The following is a 16,555-nucleotide window of genomic DNA, read 5'->3' as shown; positions in this document are numbered from 1 at the left end:
TAAGGGTTATGGGAAGAGATAGGGAAGAAAGGGGGGAGGGAGGAAAGGTAGAAAAAGGAGGGAGAAAGAAAAGAAGGAAGGAAGGAAGGAAGCAATGAGGATGGAAGAATGGAGAGAGGGAGGGAAAAATGAAAGAGGGAAGCAAGGAGGAAGGGAGGACCAATGAAAGAAGTAAGGAAAAAAGGGAAAGAAGGAAGCATTTATTAAGCACTTACTATGTTTCAGCACTGTGCTAAGTGTTTTAAAAATATATCATTTGTATACCAAACTGAAAAGTTTTTGTACAAACAAAACTAATGCAGACAAGATTAGAAGGGAAGCAATAAACTGGGAAAATATTTTTACAGTCAAAGGTTCTGATAAAGGCCTCATTTCCAAAATATATAGAGAATTAACTCTAATTTATAAAAAATCAAGCCATTCTCCGATTGAAAAATGGTCAAAGGATATGAACAGACAATTCTCAGATGAAGAAATTGAAACTATTTCTAGTCATATGAAAAGATGCTCCAAGTCATTATTAATCAGAGAAATGCAAATTAAGACAACTCTAAGATACCACTACACACCTGTCAGATTGGCTAAGATGACAGGAAAAAATAATGATGATTGTTGGAGGGGATGTGGGAAAACTGGGACATTGATTCATTGTTGGTGGAGTTGTGAACGAATCCAACCATTTTGGAGAGTAGTTTGGAACTATGCTCAAAAAGTTATCAAACTGTGCATACCCTTTGATCCAGCAGTGTTACTACTGGGATTATATCCCAAAGAGATTATAAAGAAGGGAAAGGGACCTGTATGTGCACGAATGTTTGTGGCAGCCCTTTTGTAGTGGCTAGAAACTGGAAACTGAATGGATGTCCATCAGTTGGAGAATGGCTGAATAAATTGTGGTATATGAAAATTATGGAATATTACTGTTCTGTAAGAAATGACCAACAGGATGATTTCAGAAAGGCCTGGAGAGACTTACACGAACTGATGCTGAGTGAAATGAGCAGGACCAGGAGCTCATTATATACTTCAACAACAATACTAGATGATGACCAGTTCTGATGGATCAGGCCATCCTCAGCAACGAGATCAACCAAATCATTTCTAATGGAGCAGTAATGAACTGAACTAGCTATACCCAGAAAAAGAACTCTGGGAGATGACTAAAACCATTACATTGAATTCCCAATCCCTATATTTATGCACACCTGCATTTTTGATTTCCTTCACAAGCTAATTGTACAATAATTCAGAGTCTGATTCTTTTTGTACAGCAAAATAATGTTTTGGTCATGTATACTTATTGTGTATCTAAGTTATATTTTAATATATTTAACATCTACTGGTCATCCTGCCATTTAGGGGGGGGTGGGGGGGTAAGAGGTGAAAAATTGGAACAAGAGGTTTGGCAATTGTTAATGCTGTAAAGTTACCCATGTATATATCCTGTAAATAAAAGGCTATTAAATAAAAAAAAAATATATCATTTGATCCTCACAACAATCCTGGGAAGTAAGTTCTGTCATTATTATCCCTATTTCACAGTTGAGGACACTGAAGCACACAGAAATTAAGTGATATGTCCAGAGTCTCATAGCTAGCAAATTCTGAGGCTTCATTTAAATTCAAATCTTCCTGTCTCCAGAAAAAGTGCTGGATCCAGGGATTAGGGTGAAGCTAGACAGGCAGGATTAGACAGCAGAAGACCATCCTTAAAGCTCAGTTCTCCATCTGCAGGTAGGTGATACCACAATCAGGGAACTTGCAATCTAGTTGATAGTAACAAGAGTCCTACAGAAAACATTGAACATTAATCAAAAACATTTATTAAACATCTTCTTGGTTCTATACTGAACATTAGATACAAAGACAAAAGCAAAACATTTGCCTTCAAGGAGTTTCTATTCTAACTACTTACCTCCAAAGACAATAGGTCATGAATGATAAAATTGTGATATTTCAAACTATTAGGGCTTTGGGAATTCAGGAGAAAGAGAAATTATTGTCTGCTAGCCTCGATGGGGAAAGCTTCCTGAAGAGAAGGGACCTGGCTAGTGTTTAAAGAGTAGATAGAGTTTAAGTAAGCAAAGCTGAGAGAGACAAAGGAACTAGGTAATGGGGCATCATGAGTGGATGGATATTAGTTGGTGACATGGAGGAAAAGTTGAATTTGGTCCAGGAGTGTCCTAGATCACTCTTTCAAAGGGAAAAGCGCCTCAGTGTCATACCCATCCTCTATCCAGAGCCCTAGAGCCCTCAGGACCTTCAGATCCCCACTCCCACAGACAAGAGATCAGGAAAATTTCTATTTTGTAAATCAGTCAGTCAGAAGAAAGTCATGCTTAAGATCATCTTTCCCCACCAGAGGCCAGATCCTAGAATCTTTCTTGGAGAAAGAAAGGTAGTAGTTGGTTTTTGTCAGAAGGTGGCTGGCTCAACAGTGGCCCCCAGTGTCTAGACAGGTTTATTTCAGATGCTGATTATCATTATTCTAAAATCTCTTCTGTAAGAACACAACTCACTGTGCCTCAGTGGGTACACATCCTAGTCTCCTTATCCCTTTCCCCTATCTGTCCCTTGTCATCCCTCCTTCCAACCCCTCACAGTTTGGTCTTATACATCCTTGGAGATGAGCACAGCTTGTATTTGCAATTCTAATGCTGTAGTGCATTACACTTCTGAGCCCATTCCTAAAGGTGCCCCTCCTTTTGTTTTGTCCTTCCTAAATTCAATCTTTATTGTCCCTCCCATACACAACTTAGACTGCCTCCACATCTATGCCTACAGATATTTCCTTCTTCTGAAATGCTACTCTTTTATCTCTTTGCCAAAACAAAACTAAAAATTTTACCTCCTCTAGGTAGCCTTCCTGAACAAACCTAACAATAAATACCAGGAACCCTCTCCTTTATTTTAATGACTCCCTTACTTTATTTTTCCAATAGACTTCTTCCATATTTCAATTGGTATTCTCCTTCTTGAGGGGATACAATTTGCAGCACTTCTTGGAATATCTCAAGAATTTCTTTGATGTTAAATTTGTTCCAGTCAGAGGGACAGAATGATTCATGTTAAAAGAGGGTTTAAAGAGGAAATGGAGAGCAAGTCTTTGTGATTTCTGCATTAACTAGGGGAAGAGTATCAATGCTGCCAGAATTTTTGTCACCATTTCTCCAGTCCAACTTGCAGAAGGCAACAAGATTTATGAAGAAGCAGCCAGCAAGATGCCTTTAAATTATTAGACCAACCAAGTTGTTGAGCTGAGCAAAAAGTTCTATAGGATTTTAGCCTAAAAGACAGTGCCGCCCTCAGATAGAGATTAAATGTCCCTAATAGGATATTGTCCTGTCTGTCAAGGATACAGACTCTAGCAAACTTCACTGTGTTAGTGCTTTGAAACCCTATCTCTACCCATAGCCCTTTAGGTCCCATGAAAGCACCCCAGAGCAGTGGACCAATCCATCCCCTATCACACTGACAAGATTGGTGATTACCTCCACATGAAACTCTTCCCTTGAATTTTGTGTCTAATCTCTTGACTGAATTGTAGAGTTCTACAGTTAAAGGACTTCAATTCAAATTATGCCTCTGTGATCTTGGACAAGTCACATCTTTCTGAAACTCAGTTTCCTTATTTGTAAAACAAGGGAACAAAATAATGAAAACTAAACAACCTCTAAAATGTGGGTTCTTCACATTTTTGCATCAGAGACACCTTGGGCAGTTTAGTAAAGCTTGGGGCCCCCTTCTTTAGAATCATGTTTTTAAATACGTAAAATGAAATTCACACAATTACAAAGAAAACCAATTATATTAAGATGTAGTTATCAGAATAGTTAAAAAAATATGGTCTAGTAATATACATACTTCTTTATTAATGTATTAAGTATTAAGACAAGCAACTTAAAATACAGACAAGTTAGAATTTCTAATAACTAGAGTAATTTTTAAGTAGTGAGTATAAACAGTATTTTAAGCTATACATAACAACTCAGATGTGATAGAAAAATATTTGTGATTTCTATTGATGACAAAGCCACAGGTTTTACTGCAGTTTGTAGCCTACGTTCATAATGGAGAGAAACATAAGATTTTGGTTAGAAGTCTGTGAAAACCAAGATGTGTTTTTTTTCCTTATTCACATTCACAGGCCTCTTGAAACTGCTTATGGATCTCTTACTCTAAACTCTCTTCAAGTTCTAAAGCTATGATTGTCAGACCATGACACCCGCAGGCAACTATGAAACTCATGGACAACACAAACCTTAGACTTTGAAGACAAGTCTCTTCCCTTATTTGCTTCTTTACTCCAACTCCCCAAATAGCCTCCTCAGCATAAATGGATTTGCCAGACTGCATTCCCTTCTGATAAAAAGAAAGTTGAAGAAAACAATGAACCAACCTCTTAATAGATTCATGAATCACTTCCCCTTTCTAAGCCTCATCTGAAATATGGAAATAATCATTCTTGTACTACCTACCTTCCCAGAAGCAAGGTGGCACACTGCCCTGACAATTGGTCCTGAGTCTTGAGTGTCTATGGGCAAGTCCCTGAACCTCTGCCTGCCTCAGTCTCCTCATCTGTAAAAGGGGAATGATGATGATGACAATAATAATAGCAAGAACCTTCTTCACAGGTCTGCTGAGAGGATCTAATCAATTACTATTTGAAAAGAACTTAAAGGGAAATATAAATGCTAATTATTATTAATACAGGGCTTTTGTGAAATCCCCTCCTAATCACCAGCTGCTTCATAAAGGTTTCCTACCATTAGCATCATTAATAATAATCGTGAGCATTTTTATAGTTTTTAAGTTCTGCAAAGGACGTTACAAATATTATCATATTTGATCTTAACAATAACCTTGGAAGGGAGATGCTATTGTTATCCCTATTTTACAGATGGGGAAACTGAATCTGGCAATTTATATAATTTGCCCATATTCATAGAACTAGTTTATTCAAAGAAGGATTTGAACTCCAAGAGTAGCACATTATCTACTAGGTCACTTAGCATTATCTCCCTGGTAGAGAACAGTCTCTGGTGAATTTGGCTGGCAAGAGCCAGTTTTTCTTATCACCTGTTCCTCCCAGAAAGGCCAACAATGAGGTCCCAGACTTGCAAAGGGAAGGAGACCAAACTCCCCCATTTAAAGAGGAAATAGTCACTAAGAGACTTGCTTGGACAATCTGTTTGCTGCCTTCCTCTTCTAGGTAGTAGAATAATTTATACTTGTTGGCATGGGACTTGGAAAATGTTTACAAATCATTTGGTCTTTTGTCCAGTGTGCTTGCCTATGTGAGTGTGTCCAATATGAGTATATCTTTGTGGATTTGCCTGTGAATACAGCTATTTGTGAGTGGGGGGCTATCTAAGGGTGTCTCTAGTTGTGAATGTGTGTCTCTGTGTGTGCCTATGAATCTATCTCTGTCTCAGTGGGTGAGTAGGTTTGTGAGCCTGAGACTATATCTCTAGCTATGAATGTGTATGTGTGTGTCTATGAGTATGCATCTCTCTAGGACTTTGTGCCCCATAATTGGTCATTCTTTATGCAATGATTTGTTTCATGTACTTAGTGGGAGTTGTTGAGGTGGAGCACACTTCAGGGAGCATTAGTCTTAACAACAGTGATAAGCCACATTTAAATAGTATTTTATAGTTTACAAAGTACTTCCCTCAAAACAATTTTGTGACTTAGTAAAATGGCAGGTTCTTATTCTTATTATGTAGATGAAGACACTGAAACTAAGAGAATGTTACTGGAAACAACTTGTTTCCTATTAAAGAGTGGAGCCGAGACTAGAATTGAGATGTCCCAATTTTGCTTCACTGCTATTTCCATTGGACTACACTGCCTCCATCGATTCGTTCTTCCACAAACAGGAGCATTTGAGTGACTCAGAAGTCCCATCTTCCTTCCCTTTTCAATCATTGCTTGTTTAGATTTTGAATTTATATTGTGCTCATAATCATTTTACTTTCTCCATCTCAGTATCATCCTTCTTCTCAGAAGCGGATAATGATTCCCACCTGCCAAGGCAGAGTGAATCTTAAGATTAAATTGTATCTTAATCTTAACTCTTATTTAAGAACCCCTCTTTCCCCAGTGCTATGGAGGGCCTACCAGGAGGCTGTAAAATAAACTTCTTCTCTCATTGGGACTAATGGTGACCTCTCTCTATACTGTGCCTGACTTTTAAGCACTGATGAGATGAAGTGAACATAAAACCAACCATTTTGAACTTCCCCCTCTCTGGATCCAATGGGAAGAAGTTATAGAGACAAACAGCTTTGAAAAGCAGTTGTTAAATTTCTCTAGCTACGTATACATACATATATGAACATACATGTATACTATATATAAAAGGAAGCTATATGTAATATTTACCTTTTCATATATGATTTTCTTTTTCTGTTCTACTTTGTATATAGAAGTATTTTCTTTGATGCATTTAATAAATTCAGAATAAAAAAATAAAATTTAGAATTTTTTTAAGTTCAGAAAAAAATTAAAAAGAAATCTTGAGAGGCAGATGTAGCAATGTTTCTAACATTGTAAGGAAGTTTCCTAACAGTGAATGGCCTTTCTTGAGAGATAGATAGTAAGTTTCCCATCATCACTGGAGGTATTCAGATGAAGCTCAAAAGATGCCTATAAAATGTTGCTGATTATATCTCCAATCAGAAACAAGTCAGATTAAATGATCATCCTAGAGAAGGAAACTGGCTTTGAAACTCAGTGGTTCTATGAAACTGGAACACCTTGGAGGGAACCAAGGCAGGAACAAAGGCAAAGGAGAAGGTTGAGTCATGGGTGAAGGAAGATATCTATTCAATTAGTGAGTTCATCCAATCCTATGATGTTCTATTGCTTTAGTTTCATAGGTTCAAATGTGATATCAGATAATATATCACAATGATAAAATGTAATATAATGGTATGATATTACATAAATTAGCACATATTATAATATAATTTGATACAATACAACATAGACTAACAGCAACAGGAATATTATACACTGATCAATTCTGATAAATGTGGCTCTTTTCAGCAGCAAAGTGATTCAAACCACTGCCAATGGTCTTGTGACCTTTTGCACCCAGAGTGAGGACTGAGTGTGTCCCATTTTCAGACAAATCAACATAATGCTACAATATATAATTTTCAACATTCACCCTAGCAAAATCTTGTGTTCCAATTTTTTCCCTCCCTTCCCCTCACTTCCTCCCCTAGATGGCAAGTAATCCAATATATGTTAAACATGTGCAAATCTTCTATACATATTTCTACATTTATCATGCTGCACAAAAAAATCAGATCAAAAAGGAAAAAAATGAGAAAGAAAACAAAATGCAGGCAAGCAACACAGTATTTTCACTTTTTTATTGTTGTTTGCCTGCATTTTGTTTTCTTTCTCATTTTTTTTCCTTTTTGATCTGATTTTTTGCAAGGATGAATATTGAAAATTATCTACATTTATGTTTTGAAAATAAAAGGCTTTTAAAAATAAATAATGCAACAATAATGCTTTTAAAAAATTAAAATGAAAAAAATTAAAAATGCAACAGTATAACATTGCATAGTATAATGTAACAACCAACATAATATAATACAATTTCTTTTAGACTAGACTTGTGATTTCATTGATATAAGATGAGCAAAATTCCTCTACCATTGCAGATTGGTACTTTCTGCAAATTATAGTCAGGAAGATTTGTTTCAAGCACTGAGAAGTGGGTGACTTGTTGAGGGGTATAGAACCAGTACATGTCAGAGTGAGAATTTAAATCTAGGTCTTCGAATATAATAAGCTATTATATGATACAATATGATATAACATAACATGATATGTGATATGATACAACATAATATGATATGTCATATCTGAAGTTATATTAAGCAATACAGTATACAATACAAGACAGTACAAATTAACAAAAAATATAACATAATATATTGTAGCATTATGTTGCCCTGTCTGAAAATGGGATTTCTGGGGATCCTCTTTGGGTGGGAATAAATGATCCTAGTTACAAAGTAAAAGGGTTATAGGGCTGGAGGGATAAGCATAGCATTCCACTGGGCCTTTCAGTCACAGCCTACAGAAGGCAAAGGGATTTAAGTGTTTATTGGTCAGGAAATGATGGCTTCTATATGGATTCAGGCTGCATTTACTCTGTCTGAGCTAACATAGCATCAGCAGCTGAAAATGGGCCTAACTTTAAAGTCAAATTCTAAAAAGAAGAGGAAATGGGGCTGGAAATCAGAGCAAGATGATTCTTTTCATGTTTTTTTCTGTTAATGGTATGGCCTTCTTCCCCAATATACAGCCCAGTGGGATTTGGGTGCCACCTTAGCTCTGCATCTTATCAATTGCCAAGCACTGTCCATTCTACCTCTGACATATTTTTCCTATTCATGCCTTTCACTCATTTTCTTCCCCTCATCCCAGAAATGCATTACCTCTTTGCCCTTCTTTCAAGGTTTCTCTCTTACTTTAAGATGCAATTCAGGTAACATCTTCTATATGAAACTTCTCCTTCCCAAACTACATCATATTCTATTTAATTTAAAAAATATATGTTTATATATAAATATATTTAATAACTTTATAATATATTATAATAATATATCACATAATTATGACATATAATCATATAACCATGTATCATGTTATACATTGATAATATAAATATATTATATAATAATTATATATGATTATAACATATCATAATTTAATGTATATTTAGCCTACATATATATACACACAGTTAATTATCTCATATTTGTTATATATTTTAAAATTTTTACTAGTCTTCCCCAATCAGATATGAGTACCTTAAAAGAAGTGTTGGTGTTTTGTTTATTTTGGTTTTTTGTATTCATATGTGGACCTATTACAGTGTCTGCACTTGTACACAGGTGCTTGATAAACACTTCTTTGACTGACTGATCCATACTTTTCTCTTCACTCTTACTCCCCATACTCCAGTTCATACTCTTTCTTCTCACCTAGATATGCATAATAACCCCAGAATTGGACTTCATTTCTCAGCTCTCTTCCCAGTTTATTCCATCTTATCCATCCTATCCTGTTCTGTTATTCTGTTCTTTTCTATCCTATTCATATTCTAAATCACTCCTCTAGTTCCCATTACCAAATAAAGTATAAACTCTTAATTTGATCCTCCAAGGTTTTCCTCAATCTTGCCCTGATTTTCCAGTCCTTTTATTTACTCCTTTTCCTCTTCATCTGTTCTACATTCTGGCCAAATTGAATGACATCTTCATCCTCACTTCCCATCCAGTCTGTAATTCTCACCCTTTTGCCTTTGCTGTAGTGGATGTCCTTTTAATATGACCTATGGCTTCTTTCTCTCGGGGTCTACTTCAGGTGGCAACACTCTCACCAAATTAGACCCTTGACCTCCTCCTCAGAGACTTTTATGGTACTATGACTTAATATTGCCTTTGCTCTTTTGTAATTTCTGTCCTCTTTTTTGATTATTCTTTGTACTTATCCCTTCCCCCCCATTAGATTTTAAACTCATTAAGAACAGAACTTATCTCATCCCTATGACTTTAACCTAGTACAGAGCCCTGCACATAATTGGTACTTAGTAAATGTTTGTTGAATTGTTTTGTTTAATCATATAAAGGTTAATCACATGGAAGTGTTATTAGACAGAGTCTGTTTGACCTCAGACTGCAAAACTATGATCTTATAGAAAAACAAACTTGGGCTTAGGACAAAGAAGAAATTCCTAATAATTAGAACTGTCCCACCATGGCTGCCTCCTTAAGTAGGATGTTTGTGTTCCTCATCCCTAGAAATGTTCAAATCCAGGGCCTGGATTTACCCTTTCAGGGTAAATTCCTGGATTAGGTATCAGCTCATGTTATGGTTCCTTTCACTGACAGAATTCTGTGATTCTAGATTCAGATTGCATCAGATTGAAAAAACAGGAAATCTATTGAATACTAACGTTCCTTCATGTTAAACCTCCAATGTTTAAAGGGCATTGGACCTTCCCAGATTTGAGTTCTAGTTATTGCTCTGAAAAGAGCTGTGTGATTGTGGGAAATCACTTTCCAATTGGAAATAGCTTTCTCTTTTGTAAAACTGACCTATACCCCAAGAATCAACAAATAACAGAATTCTGGGCATTTTAGAAATCATCTATACCAGCCTTTTATTTGAACGATTAGCTATTACTAAAGCTTGCCTGCCGAGGGGATCATTCAGCCTCTGTTTGAGGACTTCCAATGATAGAAAAGTCACTATCTTTGGAATCGTCCCATTTCACTTGGGGGCACTTGTCATTATTAGGAAGTTCTTTCTCATGTTGCCTTAATAAGTTGATCCACACCTGTGTCTTGGTATTCTTGATGTCCTGTAACATAGGAAAGGTCACTGACTTTGGAGTCAGAGGACACCTGAGATCAAATCTTGCCTTGAATACTTCCCTTGAACAATTCACTTAACCTCCCTGAACTTCAGTATCTTCATCTATAAATGAGGAAGTCAGACTCTAAAGTCTCCCTCAGTCTCAGACCTAGGATCTCATGCAGAAACTTTTTTCCCTTATTACAACTTGTAGCCATCTGTCTTTTCTAGGACCAAGAATAAAAAGTCAGTGCCTTCCTTCACTTTATAGTCGTTAAAATATTTGAATGTTTTTAGAGAATATTGAGGAATTTATTGAAATGACACTTAGAAATTTTAGAAGGGTGGTCCTCCCAAAGACCCAAGAAATCAAGTCTAACTTGCTTAACTGAAGAAACCCTCATGTCACCTTCTTGGGGTTTATAGTTCCCCTATAACCATTGCTTGATCAGATTGTGAGGGAGCTGAAGAACAGATTATAGTTGTCTCTGTTCTCTTCCAATATACCATCTCCATCCTTGAGCATGGAGATCATTCATGCTATTCTTTGGTTTTTCATGTTCCTCAGTTTCCTCATTCACTCTGACCTGTTCTTATCATCTCTTCACTCCAGGCTTTTCTGGAACCTTGGCCCCATCAAAACAGACCTACTTCTATATTCACATCTCAGAGAAATATTCTCTCCTAGCTGATAATTAATATTACATGCATTCATTGAATAAGCATAATATTGAATGCCTATTGTGTGTCAAATAGTGTGCTAGACCTGAAGATACATAGAAGAGAGGGAAACAGTCCCTCCTCTTAGGAAACTTATATTTTATTTAAGGAAAGAATGTGTATACAGATAAACAAACACAAAGGATTTACAAAATAAATTAAAGTCATTTGTGGTTGAGAAGGCTGCTGACTTCTGGGGAAGAGAGGAGAGCTCAAAGAAGGCCTCTTGTAGGAAAAAGTAATGTCGCAAATAAGTCAGCATGTTCCTCTTCCCAAGCAATGTAGTGGCAATTTATAGTCTTTCAGAGGCAATGCCTTAACCCAAATGAGTGGAGTAATGATGACTTTCTCATCTTGTGACAGGCCAGTAGGGAAAATAAAACCAACTATTTCAGGTCTTTGCTTAGAATTGGGAGATAGAGAATCCTCCTTCCTCTTTTCTGTCTCCTCTGTCATCACTGAGAGCACTTCCATGGACCTAGAGTATTCCTGCTCTCGCTCCAGATCAAACTGGCCTTAAATAGCCCTCTCTTAAGGATTCTGCTTTGCCCGCATTTTTCCCTGCTGTGTATCTTGGCAGATGGCACCCAGTACATTTCTCTCTCACACACAGATTTCTCCTTGAAAACAGGGGTGTATATTTATCGAACACACAGAATTGAAATATACACTGATTACTTTGGGGACATTTTAGCTCAAAAACAAATATGCTCATCTACCAGATAACTAACTTCTCTGCAGGGGGAAAGCTAGCTCTACTATGAATCCTAACAGTCTTTCTCACAAGCATAGAGACAGAAAGGAAATGGAAGGGGATTATATATTCCCAGGGGCACTATTGGGCTGTTCTTGAAATTTGGGGTATGTATCCAAGAAGCCTGTAGTCCATAGGCGTTCTACAAATAAAACCGAAAGAGAAACCCACCCCCTCTCCAAATCAACTCCTGGGCAGAGACGAAAATTCCCTACCTCCCCAAAGCAAACCAATACCCTCCTCTCCAGCAGGAAGAACTCAAGTGAGCCTCATTCTTTTCAGTCATCTTTATATCCCCTTGAAGTCTCCTGCAAAAGGCTATACATCTCCTATCAACTCATGACCCTGAACATTTCTGTTCTTTTTCAGGGAAGAAGGCAGTGGAATCCTAGAAAAATGCTGCCTTATGTCCCTAGAAAACTCTCACTCTTACCCAGTCATATTTCATCAAACAACTCTTCTGGGGTCTGACCCTGATGTCCTGTCTGTATTCTAGGGGTTTTCCACTAGCTGGCTGAATATAAGAAGATATTCTTCATTCCATATATTCAATTGGCTCTCAAGGTGAAGGGGATCAAATCTTAACAGTAACCAAATCTGTACTCCTCACTTCCTCACACACTGAAAAGGCAAAATCCTGTGTGTCTTCTGGCTTTTTCTCTAACATTCCCAAGACTTGCCCCTCTTTCTCAACTTCAATCTGACTTGACTAAAAAAAATCTAATATGGCCCTACCTGAGATAGGGAAATAGATATATGACCTCCCTTTTTCACCCTAGAACTCAATATTGTTCCAGCTACCACAACACTGTCCTTCAGCATTTTCTCTTACCCTATCTCCACTTCACATTTTCCTTTTGGCTAGATAGCAGAAAGAAATAAAGATTCACAACACTGCTTCTCCAGAAATAACAAACCACTTTTCATTCCTATATGGGAAACAAAGTCTCCAATTAAAAAGGAAGCAACAAAAAGGAGATGATTTAACCTTTGTTGTCTTCCAGCCAGAAAGAAAATCTATTGTCACACAATCACAGAGGCTATTGTGCTGATTGTCAAGAATGGAATTCTTAAGGTGGGTGGGGGGAATGAAACTCCCCACAGCTAATCTATGATGGAATTGGTCAATGTAGGGTGAAGCTTTAACAATATTGTTCCATGCACTGTCGGATGTAAATATTCTGCTCTTCATTGTGTAAGCAATCAAAGGGAAGCTTTTATAGACATGGGAGCCTGAATGGTTATAATATCTACTCCAAGGAACTCGTAGGGGAAATCAGAGAATATTGTGTTTTCCAAAGCCTCCTTTAGCAGTCTGTCTTTAATCTCTCGTGTCGGTCCAGTAAGTTGTATGCTGGCCACATCACAAAGGCTTGCACTTTAAATGTTGTCCTTGACATTATTAAAAAGCACAGAATAGGGAATTAGGCTGGAGGTTTAAAAAAAAAAGTCACTCTTAAGACCGAGCCATCCAGCTGTCTCCTAGCAAGCATTGTCTTTCCAAGCCTTTCTGTTTCCACATGGGTGCTGTATTTGCTGAGGGATAGCAAGATGAAAGATCTTGGGGGACAGACACCCATTTTTCATAGTATGGGTCCCCCAGGAAGAGACAGGTCAAAATGGTCTGATTGTTAAGAGTTCATTAAGTAAAGAGCAGCAAGCATTGGAGAGTGACTTTTAAAAATGATCGACTTTTATTTATAGTGACGTTCCAGCCATTAATTTCCAAGGAAGAAAGCCCCAAAGCCGAAGCAGGTTCATTAGAAATTTGACATTAGTAATTTAATTAAATTGGGTCTTTGCGTCTTGTTGCAGAAAATGAAACGTTAGTTCTATACCGATTCTCAGCTCATTTACCCTGATTCTCTCCCTCCCCCTCACCTTGGGCTCCTTTTCTTTTGGAATTAACACTACTCCACCTGCCCACCTTGGGCCAAACTCTTCTGACAGAGTAAGGCAATGAAAGGATGGAAGGTGATGGCTCTGAAAGGCAAAGAAGGCACATATGGTGAGATGGAATCATTTCTGGTTCTGAGATGAGGAATTGGGAATGAAGTTCTCTGACTTTAGAAGCAACCCTCAATGCTAAAGTTTCTGTAAACAGCATACTTTACCAGACTCCCTGGACATCCACAGAGACCTTTGTCCCTCCATCACAGGCTCCACAGAGGCTGATGGGCATCTATACCTCATGGAATCATAGAATGAAAGTTGAAAAGTATCTTAAGGACCACTTTGTTCAAACCTCCCCCCCCACTTTTTTTTAAACAAATGAGAAAAATGAACCTTTAAAACATTAAGTGACTTGCTATAGATCGAGCCTTACACATAGGGGAAAAGAGATTTTCCTATATTGTAATGACTCCCATGGCTAATCTAAGAGGTAGCTAGGTAATGTAGTAGATGGGATTTTAGACCTGGAACCCAAAAGACTTAATTTTTAATCTGGCCTCAGACACTTATTGATTATATGACTCTAGACTTATTACTTATTCTCTCTATGGTTCAATTATTCCCTCTTTAAAATGGGGGAAATAATTTTTTTTTTAATTTAAATGCTTTAAAATAGCACCTAACCACCAGAGTTATTGTGAGGATAAAATGAGTTAATATTTATAAGATAACTTTGCAAACTTTAAAGCTCTATATAAATACTATCTGTTGTTATTCACTTATTCCCCCATCTTCTGAAAATTCCTGCCAATGTCTCTCATTTCTTAGCCCTCTGCTAAAGATGGTGGTCCTCTTTGAGCTAGATTTAAGCATTAAGAAGATGTAACCCATCTTGTTTTTTGTAAACAATTGTAATTGATGACAATGCCCTACTAATAAACACCGGGTAAAATAATGTCATACAACTCATTAAAATTCACAAACTTACAATCTAGGTAGGGAGATCCAGAGAGCAGATTTGGAGGTAAATGCTACATGTTGTCACCTGTGTTCACACCTCTGGCCCTAGAATAGTATTTGGGATATAGCAAAGCTCCAGATAAGGAACTTGGAAATTTTTCTTGAGTCCCTGCTAAGCCAAAGGTGGCTAACTAGGTGTTTCATAGATAGAGTGTCAGACTTGAAGTTAGGAAAACCCATCTTTATGAGTTCAAATCTATCCTTATACATGTTTTAGATGTATGACCCTAGGCAACTCACTTAACTGTTAGTCTCAATTTCTTCATTTATAAAATTGGCTAGAGAATAAAATGACAAATCTTTCTAGTAGCTTTGGCACAAAAGCCCAAATGGGAGCATAAAGAGTAGGACATGCCTGAAAAAAATGACTAAATGACAAAGCCAAAGGTATTCTGCTCTCTTAGAATGTAATTTCAACAAATAAAGGATGTAGAAATAGTTTCTTTTATCTTATCACTTTATCTCTTGGAATCTGAGATGCCATCCCTTTTGTGATTCTGAGCAGATCACTTACCATTTTAGAGGTTTTTCTCATTTTTTTTAAAGTGGGGGGTATATGGTTTAAATCATTGTCATGTAATGCAAATATAAGAAATTGGACATTTGGGAGTGATTGGGTATCTGTACGCTTTTCAATGAGGCCCCAGGTGAATGGCTCCTAGTAAAAGGTATGAGCTATCCTTTTCTATAAACAACCATGCAACTCTCTGAGCTTTTCCTTCATGCGGACGTAGGGGCTTCTACCAGGCCTTGGGCTTTGGCATTGATATCTACTAAGGAAATGAGAATAAGATGTATGCACTCATGAAAAGATGAATTGTAATGAAGGTCCCTGTATAATGGTTGTCTGCTGAGGGAATGCTTTGGAGTTCAGAGGAAGGAGGAAACATAAGTGGAGTAGTCAAGGCCAAAAGGAATGGACTTTGACTGGATCTTGGAGGGTGAGCAGGATTTAGATAAACAGAGAATATGTAAATGAATTTCATACAACAGAAATGGTCAAATTCATTGGTGCTAAAGCACCTACAGTTTAGCTGAAGGAAGGAAATTTGGAAAAGTAGGTGGGTGATAGGTGTTGGAGGGTCTTGCTTGCTGGCTTATGTAGTTTGGATTTTTGCCTTTAGGCAATGGGAATCCTTTCTAAATTTTGTTGCCTATATGGAGAGAGGGTTATTAATGATCCTTCTGAAAAGGTAAGAAAAAAGAGAAAGGATGAAAGGCTTTGGCTAGTGACTAATCATGATTTCTTTCTTTTAACAGTTCTCCCCAGTCACACATGTGGGAACCCAGGAAGACTTCCCAATGGCATCCAACAAGGCACAACTTTCAACCTGGGAGATAAAGTCCGCTATAGCTGTAACACTGGCTTCTTTCTGGAGGGACATGCAGTGCTCACCTGCCATGCCAGTTCTGAGAATAGTGCCACATGGGACTTTCCTTTGCCTACCTGCCGAGGTAAGTGGTTACCTGAATAGCCTCTGTGTATGGAATTAAAAGCAGTCCCCATCTCTTCTCCTTGTCTCATTTACTCTCTCAGCTTTGAGAAGGGATCAGATGAGAGGTGCGAGGTCCAAAGCCACCTCTTATGATGGGGAACAATACATCCACTCTACACACATGCAAAAAAGATGAAATATATAGCTAACCATTTTGCCATACCACTCAAAATTCCAAAGGGTTTATTCTCTATTGCCTCTAGATAAAATACTAACACTTTAACCAGGCATTTTGAGGCGCTCCACAATTTCCAGCTTAACTTTCCCAGCCATATTGCTTCCA

At 37.5% G+C, this 16,555-nt stretch overlaps 1 protein-coding gene across 1 annotated transcript in view; it reads left to right on the top strand.

The window, feature by feature from the left end:
- The window catches only part of CSMD2 (CUB and Sushi multiple domains 2), a 994,819-nt gene that overhangs the window by 382,007 nt on the left and 596,257 nt on the right, over positions 1–16,555 (top strand). Inside the window, exon 4 of the mRNA XM_031962095.1 lies at positions 16,037–16,231. Coding sequence (XP_031817955.1) covers positions 16,037–16,231 — 195 coding nt within the window. The remainder of the gene's footprint in view (positions 1–16,036; positions 16,232–16,555) is intronic.

The sequence above is a fragment of the Sarcophilus harrisii genome, chromosome 3 (genome assembly GCF_902635505.1).
Source record: "Sarcophilus harrisii chromosome 3, mSarHar1.11, whole genome shotgun sequence".
Classification (NCBI taxonomy): Eukaryota; Metazoa; Chordata; class Mammalia; order Dasyuromorphia; family Dasyuridae; genus Sarcophilus; species Sarcophilus harrisii.
The sequence above is the reverse complement of the archived record's forward strand: the minus strand, read 5'-3'. Positions and strand labels throughout refer to the sequence as shown.